The following is a 14,679-nucleotide window of genomic DNA, read 5'->3' as shown; positions in this document are numbered from 1 at the left end:
GTTCATTGGAAAATATTGTCTTTAGCTAATTTCATTATTAGCAGATAAAACAGCAATCATTGAAAAATAAATCTTTACATCCTCATGCAGACAAAAGAGAGATAGTGTCAGCCTACTAAGTGATAATTTTTAACAACGGTCAGCCAAATTCCAAGCGTTCTACAATCGATTAGGATATTGTCAGCAAACTGAAGGCAAACACTTTGAATATTTGTTATAACTGTTTTGGTAAGTGATTTGAAGTAAAAGAAGTAAAATAAAATATTAAGTGTCTCAGTTTTCTCTAACAACCAGAATGTTTGCATTTGAAAAATTCTGTATTTTATAATCTTTGAGTGTCCGCCATTTTGTAATGCGTCAACTGTTTATGTCAGATTTTCGCCAAAATGTTTCTAATTAAAAAGAGCTTTAATTTGATGTACGACTCGACCTATGCTTCTATTTAAGAATTTTCACCAACCCCTAGCGGGACGTCCCCCATAAGCAGGATATCATGGTGAAATACATAAAATAATAGTTTTATATGAGCAAAAGCTTGATGTAAATTTTGGTTCTTATATTGTAATTAGTTCAAAAGTTATTAGACCGTCCCGGGACTTTTCAGCACCCCTGTATAAAATATAAGCGTTACTGCAGAAGTCGCTGACAGCGATTCTGGCATTTCTTGCATATAATACGGGATCGCTGACAGCGATGCTCCGGCACTCAAAGGGTTAAACTGTTCCATTCACACTAAAACAGTTGTAGAGAAGCCTTCAAAACCCTGAAGATTATGCCAATAGTAAACCTCTACATAAAAGAAGTCATCTTGTATGCTGTTGGACAACCCCTGACGCAGAATAGACACCTACATGACTACAATACTAGACACGGTACTCGTTACCAACTACCAGTTCACCATCTCTCCCTATATGAAAAGAAACCCTCCTACATGGGCATGAAGCTGCACAACCTTCTACCTGAAGAATTGAGATGCCTCACCGGGAGAAGACTGAAGAGTACTCTTACTGACTGGCTAATTAACAATCCTTTTTACTCACTTAACGAGTTTATTGAAAGAAGACAATGAACATTGCCATTTGAAAAGCTTATTTTTGAAATTGTAACAACTGTTTGTGATGATTTTATTTGACGCCATTTCAATACTTAATGTATTTGAAAATAAAGAATATTTGTATTTGTATTTGTATTTGTATTTGTATTTGTAAAAAAAACGTTTTACTAATACTATATTCTCAGTTTTATTTAAGATACAAATGATTTCAACAAGAAATGACTATGCTAACTTTTAGTTTGAATAATTCATTACATAGTTCATATGCTGTTAATGTATATAAATCTGTACATACAAAACGGTTTGTTTTATTTTATATAAATTTGTGCGGTTTATTTTAAACAATAAAACTTGTTTTCAACAATTTTATGTGACTATTTAAGAACCTGGAGGAAACCTCCATTAGTGATTCAAGATTGAAGTGCCCAATGAAAGGTTAAATTGTGTTTCATACCAGTGTTTAACCCTCTACAGGGTTGCTACAGGAGTCCAATAATGAAATTCCCTGACTTTTCCCTGATTTCCAGACCAAATTTTTCATTTTTCCCTGACTTTTTTCGACGCAATCCCCAGGGTTTTTGGCAATTAATGGGTGGAAAAAAGCGGTGTTGAGGCTAACAGGGTGGCAAATATAAAAAAGCAAAAAAGCCTGCTTCATGCGCCGCGTCGTCTGCAGGCTTGGACTCGGCGCGGCAGCAGTAAGTTTATTTGTGTAAAGGGATTTTATATTTTTCCCTGACCAACGTCGAAATTCCCTGACTTTTCCCTGACTTGAGACCGGATTCCCTGACTTTTCCCTGATTTCCAGTCCTGTTTTTTTTCCCCTGACTTTTCCCTGACTTCCCTGATTTCCCTGACCTGTAGCATCCCTGCTCTAAGTGGCAAGTGACGTCTGAGACGTTCTATTTACGCCGCCGTGACGTGGCAAGCGACGTCTTAGAAGTCGCTTCACATTGCCGCTTATTGCTAGGCAACCGATAATTATTTTTACGCCTAGTTTGCACAGTTGCGTTCACCACTAAATTTTAAATACATTTCATATAGTATCATCAACATCACGATGAAATAATCAATGGTACTAACTGAAATAATCCGGTACTTTGGGATTATACCGACCACACCCAGACATGAATCGTTATTTGACATTTTGCTTCTACTGATTACTAGATTAGCGTAAAACAATATTTCGTCAATATAAAACAGGAATTGTCTTATCGCAAACCCCTCCCCATCCTCAGACAGAGGTCAAAGTCGAGCGGTCTAGTAGATAACGTGATTGCAGAGTCGCGTCGCTTTGTTGTACTTCCGTGTTTTACCTCTACATTTCTCCAAACACAAAAATTTAACAAAAACAAACATTACCAAACTAAAACTAAACTCTTTATTGAAAAAAACACTCAAAACTTGTTTTTATTCTTGATCACATTCCGCCACCCAAAATGGTGCTGCCCCGCGCTGATGTCAACGAAAGAAAAACATTCCTCGAGATAGTACCTGTCAGTAAAATATCAAATTCTAGAGGGGCTGATCAGAAATATAAATTGAATTGTAATGGAAAGGCAATTATGTACCTTGCAAATCATGTGATGCCGCGCGGCCTGCCGTAATCGGGATTCTCGAGAAAGATAAGATAACAGAGACAACAATATCGATTACAATACCTGGAAATGCTTGTAAGTTTTTAATTTTGTAATTAAAGAGTTCTTTTTTCGTTCTATCATGTTTGTTTCTATAAATTTATATTTTTGTGTTCTTCATACTGGTGTGGTCGGTATAATCCCAAAGTACCAATAATCCTAAGTTTTCTCCCACGGTCTGTTTTTTTTACTGAGGGAAAGGGAGGAAAAGGCAAGCAACTTCTAGCGATTCTGACTAGAAAAAGTGTTTTTTCTAGATTCAGTTTTTCCCATATAACTTTTACAGTGTTGTAAATAGAAAAAATATTATCGAAGGTTTTTTGTTTAGAATTAAATTGTGAATAAAGGTTGCATTTAACATAATCTGCTAGGAATAACATTTTTAAAGTTACAGAACGTAAAAATGAAAAGTTTGGTGGAGAAAAACACGTTTTTTTTAACATTTGTGTGGATATCATAAAAAAAGGTTAAGGTATGTAAAAAATTACTATACTATGTTATTCTGTAGTTTATTACGAAAAGATTGATATATAACAAGCATTGCTCATATTAGAATTTGCATTTTATTTTTAAATTGTAAGATAGTCCTGCTTGACTCTGAAAAATAGCCCGCCATTCCAGCAACATATTACCGCCACTTAGAGGGTTAAATATGTCATGTGTGTACTGAGTTTGTTTACAAATTTATTTACTCCATTATTTTCTCATTGCCATCATGGTTACCCATAAGACCAATGTAAAAATATTCTATAACACTCAACCAAATCCCAAGGGTGACTTGCACCATCATCAAACTTAGTATTCCTTATGCAGAATTCTATAGGTTAGTTTGTTTTAAAGATATTGTGCAAACAGACAGAAATTAAATGTTTTCAGCCCTTCGAATGATAGGCTTTGGTAACACAACCAGTAAATGTATAATTTTGTGTAATTAAAAAAATTTTAGCAAACCTGTACAATGCAGTAACAGTTTTACTTCAATCAATTTAGAGATATTGTGTTTCTTTAGTGTTTTGAACATGTTTAATAAATGTTATAAGAACTACATCAAAATAACTTAATTAGTATATTCAATATATTACCTGCAAAAATGTCCAACTATCTTTTATGAGAGCTGATAAGTTATTATCTGGTTGCTTTTTGGAATTAGCTTTATCATTCTTCTCCTCTATTACAGATGATATTGATTTAAATATTATCAACTGATTGTTGTCAGAATGCTCCACATCCTTTTGCAGAATCATCAAGCTGTTTTTAGGGAAGCCTGCAGTTAATATTGATGTCTTGTTCACTATCTGCTGGTTGTTACTGTCCTCCTCTGGCAGCTGAAGACTCGACTGTCCGTTCCCAACACACTTGACAAGTTGCTTTTCAATACTGCCATAAGGGTTACCCTCTGCTTGTAGATGTAAATCAGCTTGAATTATATTATTTTGAGGGTACCTTGGTAAATCTGGAACAATTCTCTCATCCAGAATTTGGTAGCCAACTTTGTAATTGATAATATCTTCTTTATGATTCCCAATGTCACTAAACTGTTCCACGTATGTCTTGAGAGTCATCCCTTCAGGCATCGACTGATCAATCTTGCAATTTTTCAATGATGATTCAGTCATCAATCTATCTCCATAAATTACTTTGTCAGCTGAATAACCCATGACTGGTTGTTGGATAATTTTATTTCTCAAAAAGTTGTTATTTTTACAACCCTCAGACATTAGGTTTGAAAATATAGATTTCTTTTCTGTACAGGTTTTATCAGAATAATTGTCAAACTTCTGCAAAATATTCCCTTTTATGATTTTGCTCGGAATATTCCCCATCAACATATCCCATTCATAAGTCTTTATAGATTTCTGGAGTAAATCTACTTCAATTTTTTCAATGTCAAAGTCACCAACCATGTGGCTTAGAGTAATTTCATTTATATTATGGTTGTTGTTTGGATATTGCACACCATTAAGCAGAAGTTTCATTTTCTCCATATTTTCAATTTCAAAGCTCTCTTTCAATAATTTAGAATTATCGTCTAATATCTGATTGCAGTGGGGATAACTTAGTACTTGTTTTAACTGCCCTTGCTCTTCATTAATTTGATCATCGAATCCCTTAAAAACGTCTAATCCTTCTTTTCCTTGTTCAGGTTCAGAAAAGTAGTGTTGCTGGTTTGTTCTTACATGTATCACTTGGTTATTCTTGGAGGATCTCCTAACTTGTTCCAAAGTCTCTATATTTTCTTGCTGCTTCACCACTTCCTTTGTTATTTTCACAGAAGATGGCATTGTGATGGCAGACTGTAAATTACAAATACTAGCGCTATTCAATGATTTTACCACAGTTGAACTATGACTATTTGCTTTATTTACATCACAGCTGCTCCTAATACCCTCCTGCAAAAAAGTGTTCTTATTATATTACTGGAACAAAACAACCAAATATAATAAAATGAATAAACACTTTTTACACAGGTTTTTAAAATAGACTAATACAATGAAAATGAGTTAAAGTGGCTACAAATAGAAAGAATATAGCCATAAATAATGAATTCTCTTTATAAAAAAGCTAAAAATAACCCAAAACAGCAATATAAAATTTTGTTCTTCTGAAGGTGCGTTTCCATTAACACAAGTTGCTGAAACATGTTGCGCAACTTGTGGCACATAAAATTTGACCGGCTAAATTCCCTGAAACATCTGCAACATTTTGTAACCGTAGAGTTCAACATTACAGCGTTGAGAATTAAAGATACAGTTCCATGTGTGTCTCATGTTCCAAAGAACTGTCTCTTGCTCATACAATTCAATTAACTTTGCCACTTTGCACTTTGGCCACTCCATCACAATAAATATTATAATTAATTATTCTATTTATAATTACAATATAATAGATTCTACCGTAACTAAAAAAATGTAAAGGTCTACGACTTGAACAAGGAGCACGTATCGGTTAACGTTGAGGTTAGGTTGACAGCAAGTAAACAGTATTGCGCATGCGCAAGTCCCGGCACATTGGTGCAGCCTGTTTCCAATATTTCGTGATACAAGTTGCGCAACATGTTTTGTTTCACGGTGGCCTGAAACAATTTTGTCCCCGGCACATGTTGCAGACTGTTTCCATTTAAACAAGTTTCGGAGGCACATGTTGCGCAACGTGTTGCGATACAAATTTGTTTAAATGGAAACGGGGCTTGACAATGTGTTTTTTAAGTCAGCGCTGTTACACGCAACATGCATCAGCGATAGTAACTTAATTTAGCTGAGTAATTCCCGATTGTCAGTGTAGATCCTCACTGCAACATTTAAGTTGAAACTTACTCTATAGAGATTTCTACTGTTTTGGATTTAATGGTAAGACAACACAAAATGCTATTAATGCTCTAAAGTATTTAACCTTGTAGTGTTAGAATGGAATAAAAACAGTATACTATAATGCTTTTGTACACCTATGAAGAATTTTTAGAGTACTTTAAATGTTAAATACTAAATTATTAAAAGGGGAAATAACAGCAATATTTTACTTGAAGAAAATCTTAATAATTTCATTACCCAGAATTTTTCATATCTAACTATAGAGACTGAAAAGTTAATACTAATTTAATGAACTATTTATTTGTAAGAACTGTTTTACTGAAGGTATTACAAGTGGTGCTTAAATTATTTAAAAAAATTTTTGTAAATAAAGATAAAATTTGTGACTGAATTTGTAAGTTAGAAGTATGCCAGAACTTCTAATTATCAAAAGAATCAGGGTATAGGCTCCAAAAATATGTTTATTTCATTTATTCACCTCCTGAAGAAATAATGAACTTAAAGGGGATTTCAGATACTATAAAAGCATAAAATGTGTATTCCAGATATTTACTTTTTGAAGTATTCCAAGTGACAGAAGAGGATCCCCAGATCTTGCTTTACACAAAGATATTATGTATTTACACAAAGATATTATGTATCTCCTACACCCCATCAGTCGGATCCCCATCCCAATAAATTCCTGGCAATGTGCCTAGGAATAGAATTGTGCCTTGTTTTTATTAAACCACACCTAATATCTCAAGGGCTGAAAGCGTTGGGCTTGTATTCTAGAGTGAATCGGCTTTAGAGATAGACTATATTATATTATATTAATATTGTTAACTGTTTTTCATCAAATCTATGCTCTCAGTGAGACACATGAAACTGAGTTTAATTTATTTTGGAAATTGCAAAAAATTAAAATAATGGAAATATCAAAACCACTAAATGACAATCTGACCAACAATAATAGATGTCTAAAAGCACTGATGACTCTAGCAACTGTTAAAAGAGAAAGTTACTAACATATAACATACAGAAATTCAAGTAAACCTAACCAACTTCTTAGAGAAACTAACCGCCACTAATATTTTCACTACAGCAGCCATATTACAGTCTGATGGTGGCTTGTGCTCCCCCTCTACACACCACTCCCAACACTATTGCCAGATTTATGTGTATGGAACATTACTGATTCGTCTCAACATCTCTTGCAATAACTAAACATCACCAGCTCTTATGACAAATAAATATACTTCATTCATAAGTTTTTAAGTATTTAAATCGATAGAGAGACAGTATATGAACATAAACCTCTTATAGCGGGATGAGCAGGTGGTCTGTAGAAATTTGGCAATACTACCTCATATGTCATCGGATTATTTTCTTGTAGGTTACAATAAATACCCTTGAAGTATGTTGTTCTAGAGCACATGGAATTAGAAGAGTATATTTTTTCACTCACTTTTTCAATTAAAACAAATATCATTCATATGCAATTTTTTTTTATTTTACTAAATTATAGCCATTATTAAAGAGATGGAGGTGGAGGTATTAACTATTATCTAGTGCGCTAGAATAACTTGTGGCATTCTTGTTCTTATATGGTGGAGTCATCAGTTTGTTAACACATGTTTAACACATGGCCACAATTGGATAATAAATAATGTCCAAAGCAATTTATTTTTCGAACTTGATTGCAACAGAAAAGAGTTAGAATTGAAATCAGAATGTTCTTTACGTTACAGATAACCCTCTTATACTTAAGATAAAGATTTGGTGTACTAAATACTATTAATAGTAGGCCCTCAGTTGAGACGATTCCACTTAGATTGTTTAAAATCTTATTTTCAAACTACCTGATTGCACATCGATTGATCACAGAAAATTTCCATTTATTTTACAGTGTACAAATATTTTTTTTAATCTGAAGATTACCTTTTCATAATTGGCAGTAGTAGACAAGGGGATGGAATACGTGTCCTGAAACTGTTGAAGTTTAAGTCCTAGCGTCTCCAGGCAGTCTGCAGGTACAATCTGAGTCAACATCAAGGTCTCCTGATTGTGTCCCCGGCCATTGGTACACAGCAACCACTTCTTGATAAGCCCGTTCTTCCTACTCTATGTAGTTCCATGGAAAAAGAGAAACAAATCTACATACAGCAATCTCTCACTGGTCCGGACATCTATTGAATCTGGACAAACTTCAAAAAAGAAACAGTTATGTATAAAATAATACACACACCCACACACAAACACTGAACTATTATAGACTAATCTTATATTCTATTTCATGCAACTTCTACACAAATTTGGGCTAGTGTTATGTATTTAGTTGATATGGTTCTAGACTGTTATGAAAAGAAAGACTTTGCTGCTATAACTTTCTGTGACCTTAGCAAAGCTTTTGATCGAGTGTCTCATAACATTTTGATTAAAAAACTAGAACATTATAATATTAAGGGGATAGCTTTAGATGTACTTAGCTCTTACTTAAAGAATAGATCTCAATATGTAGTAGTAGAAAAAGATATATTTCTGTGTAAACCAATAACCTGTGGAGTCCCACAGGGCTCTGTTTTGGGGCCTTTGCTGTTTTTAATTGCAGTGAATGATTTGAGTGTAAATGTACCTGCGAATATTGTTTTATATGCTGATGATACCACTATAGTAACTACAAATAAAGATTATAACAAACTCTTAGAAGACTACAAATTGAATATTAATCTTGTAGAGAACTGGCTCACTGCCAACAACTTGATTCTAAATAATGATAAGACAACTACTGTAATATTTTGCCTCAGAGAAGATCCTAATGAGACACAAAAAGATATATTTCCAAAATTTTTAGGTTTGACTTTTGATCCTAATTTAAATTGGTATCAGCAAATTGTAGGGGTTAAAAGTAAACTAAGTAAAAGTGTGTTTGCAATTAAACGTTTGTGTGGTGAACTTGATGGAAAAGCACTTATACAATCTTATTTCGGACTTTTTCACTATCACTTAAATTATGGTTTGATTGTTTGGGGCTCTTCTCCTTACGCAAATGAAGTATTCATCATCCAAAAAAAAGTTGTCAGAATATTGGCAGGAGTCAATAAATATCATAGTTGCAGAGAACTTTTTAAACGTTTTAAAATTTTGACATTATTTTCTTTATATATACAACAATGCCTACTTTACCTCCGAGCTAATTTAGATAAAGTAAACCTAAGGAAAAATGTTCACAATTATGAAACAAGAAGTCGTAACAATATCAACTTACCTCAATCTAGACTAGCTAAAACCGACAAAAGCCCAATGATGATGGCTATTAGACTATACAATAAGTTACCATTAGATATATGGATGCTAAGTGATATGGAATTTAATGCTAAACTAAATTATTTTCTATGTAAAAGATCATTCTATTCATTGGAAGAGTACATCTCAACAGTGTGGACAAAACAAGACTTTTAGAATATTCATTGTATTACAAAAGTTGTAACATTGTATTGACGTGCCAATGTATTTGTGTGGAATATTTTCTGGCAGAATAAAATTCTTATTCTTATTCTTATACAGTAAATATATCTAACGTTATGAAAGACAACAATATCAACATTTTAAGCTAAGAAGGAAAACATTCCTCATAGAGTGACAATACAACAGAACAAGATGAGAGAGAGAGAGATTTACTTGAAAACAAAATTAATGTAAAACGCATCATGTACTGAAAGCTTGTCTTCATACATTTCTCCCTGTTTCTTGAGGAAAATAAAATGAAAGAACAGACTATTACACTGAATACATAGTACTGAAAACATGAAAGCAAATTTTAAGTAACTTTCCAAAAATAGGCTAGATTTTGTCTTTAAGTAGTATCTAAAGGTAATGCTGATGGTGAGAGAAGAGTTGTTCTGAAAACTCATACGTCAGTTTAGATGATAACAAATAAAGTGAATCTCCAAGAATGTGTGAGTGGGTGGACAACTGCCAATCAGCTTGTTTACCATCAGCTACAAATCTCACATCTACTGACAAGCAATCAGTTACTATGCTACTTCTGTGATTAGTAGCCACAATAAACATTTTATTTTTAATCTGTTGATTTTTCCATTTTAATATGGAAAATCAATGCTAAAAATAAAAAAGACTATGGTAGCTGTACCTTGTGTTCATTTTGTGCACACTTTCATATGGTTTTAATTATTATAGTGAAATTTTCAGAGAATGTTAACAACAAAAGTATGCATCAAAATGTTTAAATCAAATTAAATTGAAAAATTTGTCATAGTAAAACTAATCACATTTATAAAAAAAGGTATGTTAGTAAGTTTTAAATAGATATCATTAACCCTGAAACTGGCTTTAAGCGATTGTCGTCACATTAGCTACATTTTAAATGGCACAAGCTATTTTTGACTCATCAACTATGCTGTACTATGGTCTCTCCTAGCAATTGTCGCATTAGCTACCTTTTCAAATGGCACTAAGCTATTTTAAATGCAATAACTATGCTGCAATATGATCTCTCCCAGCAAGTCTATTTTTACGTTGTTTGAACTTTAATATGTAAATTTAAAGATAAGGATCCAAGGTTTAATAATATATCATCCATACATTCTATATTTACATTTTACCCACCAGGTATCACTTCTGGCTGGTTTATACTTTCAGTTGAATCTACCAATGGGCACAGCAAAAACCAATGTGTCACTTACACCAATGTGGAGATGACTGTTGGAGTTGGTGGAATTCGTTCCCTATGTATCTGAGGTTCTTGCTAGCCTCAACAAGGGTGTGCCACCCCCTGCCTGCTTTGACTGAGAGGCTGGTTCAGAGCTGGCCTCCCCTTCTTCAGGGGGGACATGACTTTGAGATTAGTGCCCTAATTCTTCCTCATGGATCTCGATAGGAGGCGGCCCCTACCCCCTAACCTTACCTATCCTGAATATCCTGTCACTCTGGAAGCAGCACTAAGGTTCTTATAGGACTAAGGGCAATTTATAAGCTTCTTGTCCTATGAGAACAAAAAAATAGTTACATTAAATTTGTCATTAATGTAGTGCAAGCTTTCACTAAATTTGAACTGACAGAAGATACTGAAGACAAAGCAATCTTCACTGATGCAAAAGTATGATCTAAAAATAAAATTCTTGTTAAAACAAGCTACTATATAACACATAAAAATATCTCAAAACAAACCAAAAGTTATGTGGGCTATGATAAATCAAGAAAGAAAAAAACAAGGACAAAGAGAGCTTCAGGTTCAGCTGAATGTGAATGGGGAGTTACTGAACGACCCTCTTAAAGTAGCGGAACAACTAAATAACTACTTCATAATGCGTTGCATTAGTTAAAGGTAATGTAACAAGAGCTGCCACAGTCAACCTAGTCATATTCAGATTCAATCAATATCTCTTAGAACTATCATTCACCAATTCAAAAGGAATATCAAAAATAATTCAGTCATTTAAGCCAAAGTGGTCTTCAGGACTGGAGGAGGTTCCCCTACAACTTATAAAAATCTGCTCCTAAGAACTCATAGCTCCATTAACAAGCATTATTAATTAATAATTTATTTCCAAGTGAACAAAATGTTCTAGAGTCTATCCCAAATAAATACAGGCTCACTAACAGATCTAACAAATTATAGACCCATATCTCTAGTCTCCACCTTATCTAAGGTAATCAAAAAAGTAAAGCTTGCGAGATAAATACATCTAGAGAATAACAGCCTGTTAACAGAAAAGCAGCATGGATTTGTAAAAGGAAATCAACCATAACAACAATAATCAGCCTCATGGAAAATGTTTTGTTGATCAACTAGAAAACAAAAAACTAATTATATGGATACTAGTTGATTTCAGCAAGGCATTTGATTCCCTAGACCACGATCTCATTCTCCTGAAACTTGAGGCATTAGGCATAAATGGAGCAGCAAAATCTTGGTTACAATTGTACTTAAGAGGATGCAGCCAAGTAGTTGTAATAAAGTCTAAATCCAACAACCTTGTACAGTATGTGAAATCTAATCCCATGGCAATAACAAGAGGAGTGCGTCAGGGTTCGGTTCTGTAACCAGTTCATTTTATTTTATTTTATTTACCAATGATATTCCACAATACCTTGGTGATCTGAACATTTGTTTAATGTATACTGATGATACTACTCTTATAGTAAGCAATGAAACAGCTGATAGGCTAAAAGAACACTCTTCCCAAAGCTTGAATAATATCAGTACTTCATGGAAAATCACTTGGTTACAAACAATACAAAAACAAAGCAGATATTGTTTAAGAAGAAGAGCCCAATCTTAACTGGACACAGTATAACACTGCCTTAGCTACTTACCTTGTACACAACAATCCATGTCTACAATCCATGCAGACAACAAACCCACACTTGTGACACACCCAGTGATAATTGAAGAGGGCTGTATTGCACACTTTACACTTTTCTCTCATCCCCTGTACTATCCTATTTTACGCCAAAAATATTTGCTGGGAACATCACAGTATTGCCTTAGCTATGCTATTACTTACCTTGTAACAATCTATGCAGACAACAAACCCACACTTGTGACACACCCAGTGATAATTGAAGAGAGCTGTCTTGCACACATCACATATTTCTCTTACACCTTGTACCATCCTCTTCCATGCCACAATCTTAGCTGGGAACAGTACAACATAGCCTTAGCTACGCAAATACTTATCTTAGTAAATATTAAGTATCAGTGTTAAGTTTTTTCAAAAAATTCATTACAATAATAAAATGTAAGTTGACTGACCCAACAATTTGTTTTTTAATTAATTTTCAATTACATACTTAGAAATAACATACAAGGGCTATTAGAAAAATGAGGTTCCCATGATTTTTTAAAATAAACAGCTCTATATTTCTACTTAGTGTTATACATCAATTTAAAACTTAACAGTTAAGCTATTTTTCCACATAATCACCGTTTCTGTCCAAACACTTTTGTAGACGATGCTCCAACTTTTCTATCCCCATGTTGTAGAATTCTGCCACCAATTTTTTGAGGAATCGAGTAACCTCTTCCTTGACTTCATCATCGTTACTGAAGCGTTGGCCACCCAAGTGTTCCTTTAATTTTGGGAATAAGTGATAATCACTTTTTTTCTTTTGTTCTCTTAGGACAAGAAGCTTATAAATTGCACTTAGGAGTAGGGGCCGCCTCCTATCGAGATCCATGAGGAAGAATTAGGGCACTACATCTCAAAGTCATGTCCTCCCGGAAGAAGGGGAGGCCAGCTCTGAACCAGCCTCTCCAGTCAAAATAGGCAGGGGGTGGCATACCCTTGGTGAGATTAGCAAGAACCTCTGAGGTTAAGGAATAAACCCCACCAACTCCAACAGTCATCTCCCACAGTAGACTAGACCTATCGAATTGCCCATGAACCCCAGAATCTCGATATATGCAGTTAGTGATGTGCCACTCCTGGACATCCATAAGGTTGCCCAGATTGAAGTGACACATCGGTTTTTGCTATGCCCAGTGGTGGGTTCAACTGGAAGGTATAAACCAGCCAGAAGTGATCCCTGCTGGGTAGTGATACTCACTTCAAGAATCAAGAACCTTTATTGTCATCCCACATAACAATGTATTGACAACGTCAGAATAGCACTAGTAGGCCTAAATAAATATATAAATATGACCAACATATAGGAGCACATAAATAAATATTAAAAAATTAAAATTAAAATTAAAAATTAAAATTAAAAATTAAAATTAAAAATTAAAATTAAAAATTAAAATTAAAAATTAAAATTAAAAATTAAATTAAAATTAAAATAGCCTACAACAAAACAGTTTATAAATCACATGGCACATAAAAATCAACATAGCAAAATTTACATGAAAATGCAATCACTTATACTACAGGAATAAAATTCTTCTACAGAATAAAAAGCTTTTTGTTTAACCATTTAGTCATTGAATTCTTAAAATCTTTACATGAAATGTTTCTTACAACTAATGGTAACTTATTAAAGAGTTTTACGCCTAAATAAAGATATGCACCGTGTGTTTTAGATAGTCTAGCAAACGTCTGATCAATAGAATGTTGGTTTCTAGTATAATGATTGTGGACTGAGCTTCTTAAATTAAATAATTCTAAGTTTTCTTTTACATACGATAAAATTTGTAAGATAAAAATTGAAGGAAGCGTAAGTATATCATATTCTATAAAATATGGTTTACAGGTGTCACTATAGCTAATATTAAAAATTGTACGCACAGCCCTCTTTTGGCACAAGAAAACCTCTTTAGCACCACTAGATCCACCTCAGAGAAGGGTGCCATACAGAAGGTGAGAGTGGAAAAGAGTAAAATAAGCCTTTAAAACTAAATTACAACTAGTACAAAGTTTAAGTTTCCCAAGTAAAAAGATAACTCTACATAGACGAGCACACAAGGCATCAGTATGTGCTCTCCATGTAAGCCTTGAGTCAAGATGGAGACCTAGTAACTTAACAGACTTATTTACAGAGTTGACACCTAGGTTAAATATTATTTCCTCTGACTTATACTCATTAACTCTTAGACTATTTGCAGTAAACCAAAGGTAGGATCTCTCTTTCATATAGTCCATCATAACAAGATTAAGCTCAGGAAGTTTAACACATCAAAGTAGTGTCGTCAGCATATAATATACTCTTGTTTGGTAGAAATTTTGGGAGGTCATTAATG

General features: G+C 33.9%; 1 protein-coding gene across 4 annotated transcripts in view; it reads right to left on the bottom strand.

Annotated features, from left to right (window-relative positions):
* The window catches only part of LOC124363475 (lysine-specific demethylase 3B-like), a 55,338-nt gene that overhangs the window by 26,257 nt on the left and 14,402 nt on the right, over positions 1 to 14,679 (bottom strand). For 2 of the 4 annotated variants that reach the window (XM_046818726.1, XM_046818737.1), the window contains exons 4-6: positions 12,509 to 12,639; positions 7,920 to 8,102; positions 3,774 to 5,081 (exon numbers count right to left, since the gene is read on the bottom strand). In XM_046818726.1, the coding sequence (XP_046674682.1) occupies positions 3,774 to 5,081; positions 7,920 to 8,102; positions 12,509 to 12,639 (1,622 nt within the window). The remainder of the gene's footprint in view (positions 1 to 3,773; positions 5,082 to 7,919; positions 8,103 to 12,508; positions 12,640 to 14,679) is intronic. The other 2 variants (XM_046818732.1, XM_046818741.1) reach the window with 2 other exon arrangements.

This window comes from Homalodisca vitripennis, chromosome 1 (genome assembly GCF_021130785.1).
Source record: "Homalodisca vitripennis isolate AUS2020 chromosome 1, UT_GWSS_2.1, whole genome shotgun sequence".
In the NCBI taxonomy this organism is placed as follows: Eukaryota; Metazoa; Arthropoda; class Insecta; order Hemiptera; family Cicadellidae; genus Homalodisca; species Homalodisca vitripennis.
The sequence above is the reverse complement of the archived record's forward strand: the minus strand, read 5'-3'. Positions and strand labels throughout refer to the sequence as shown.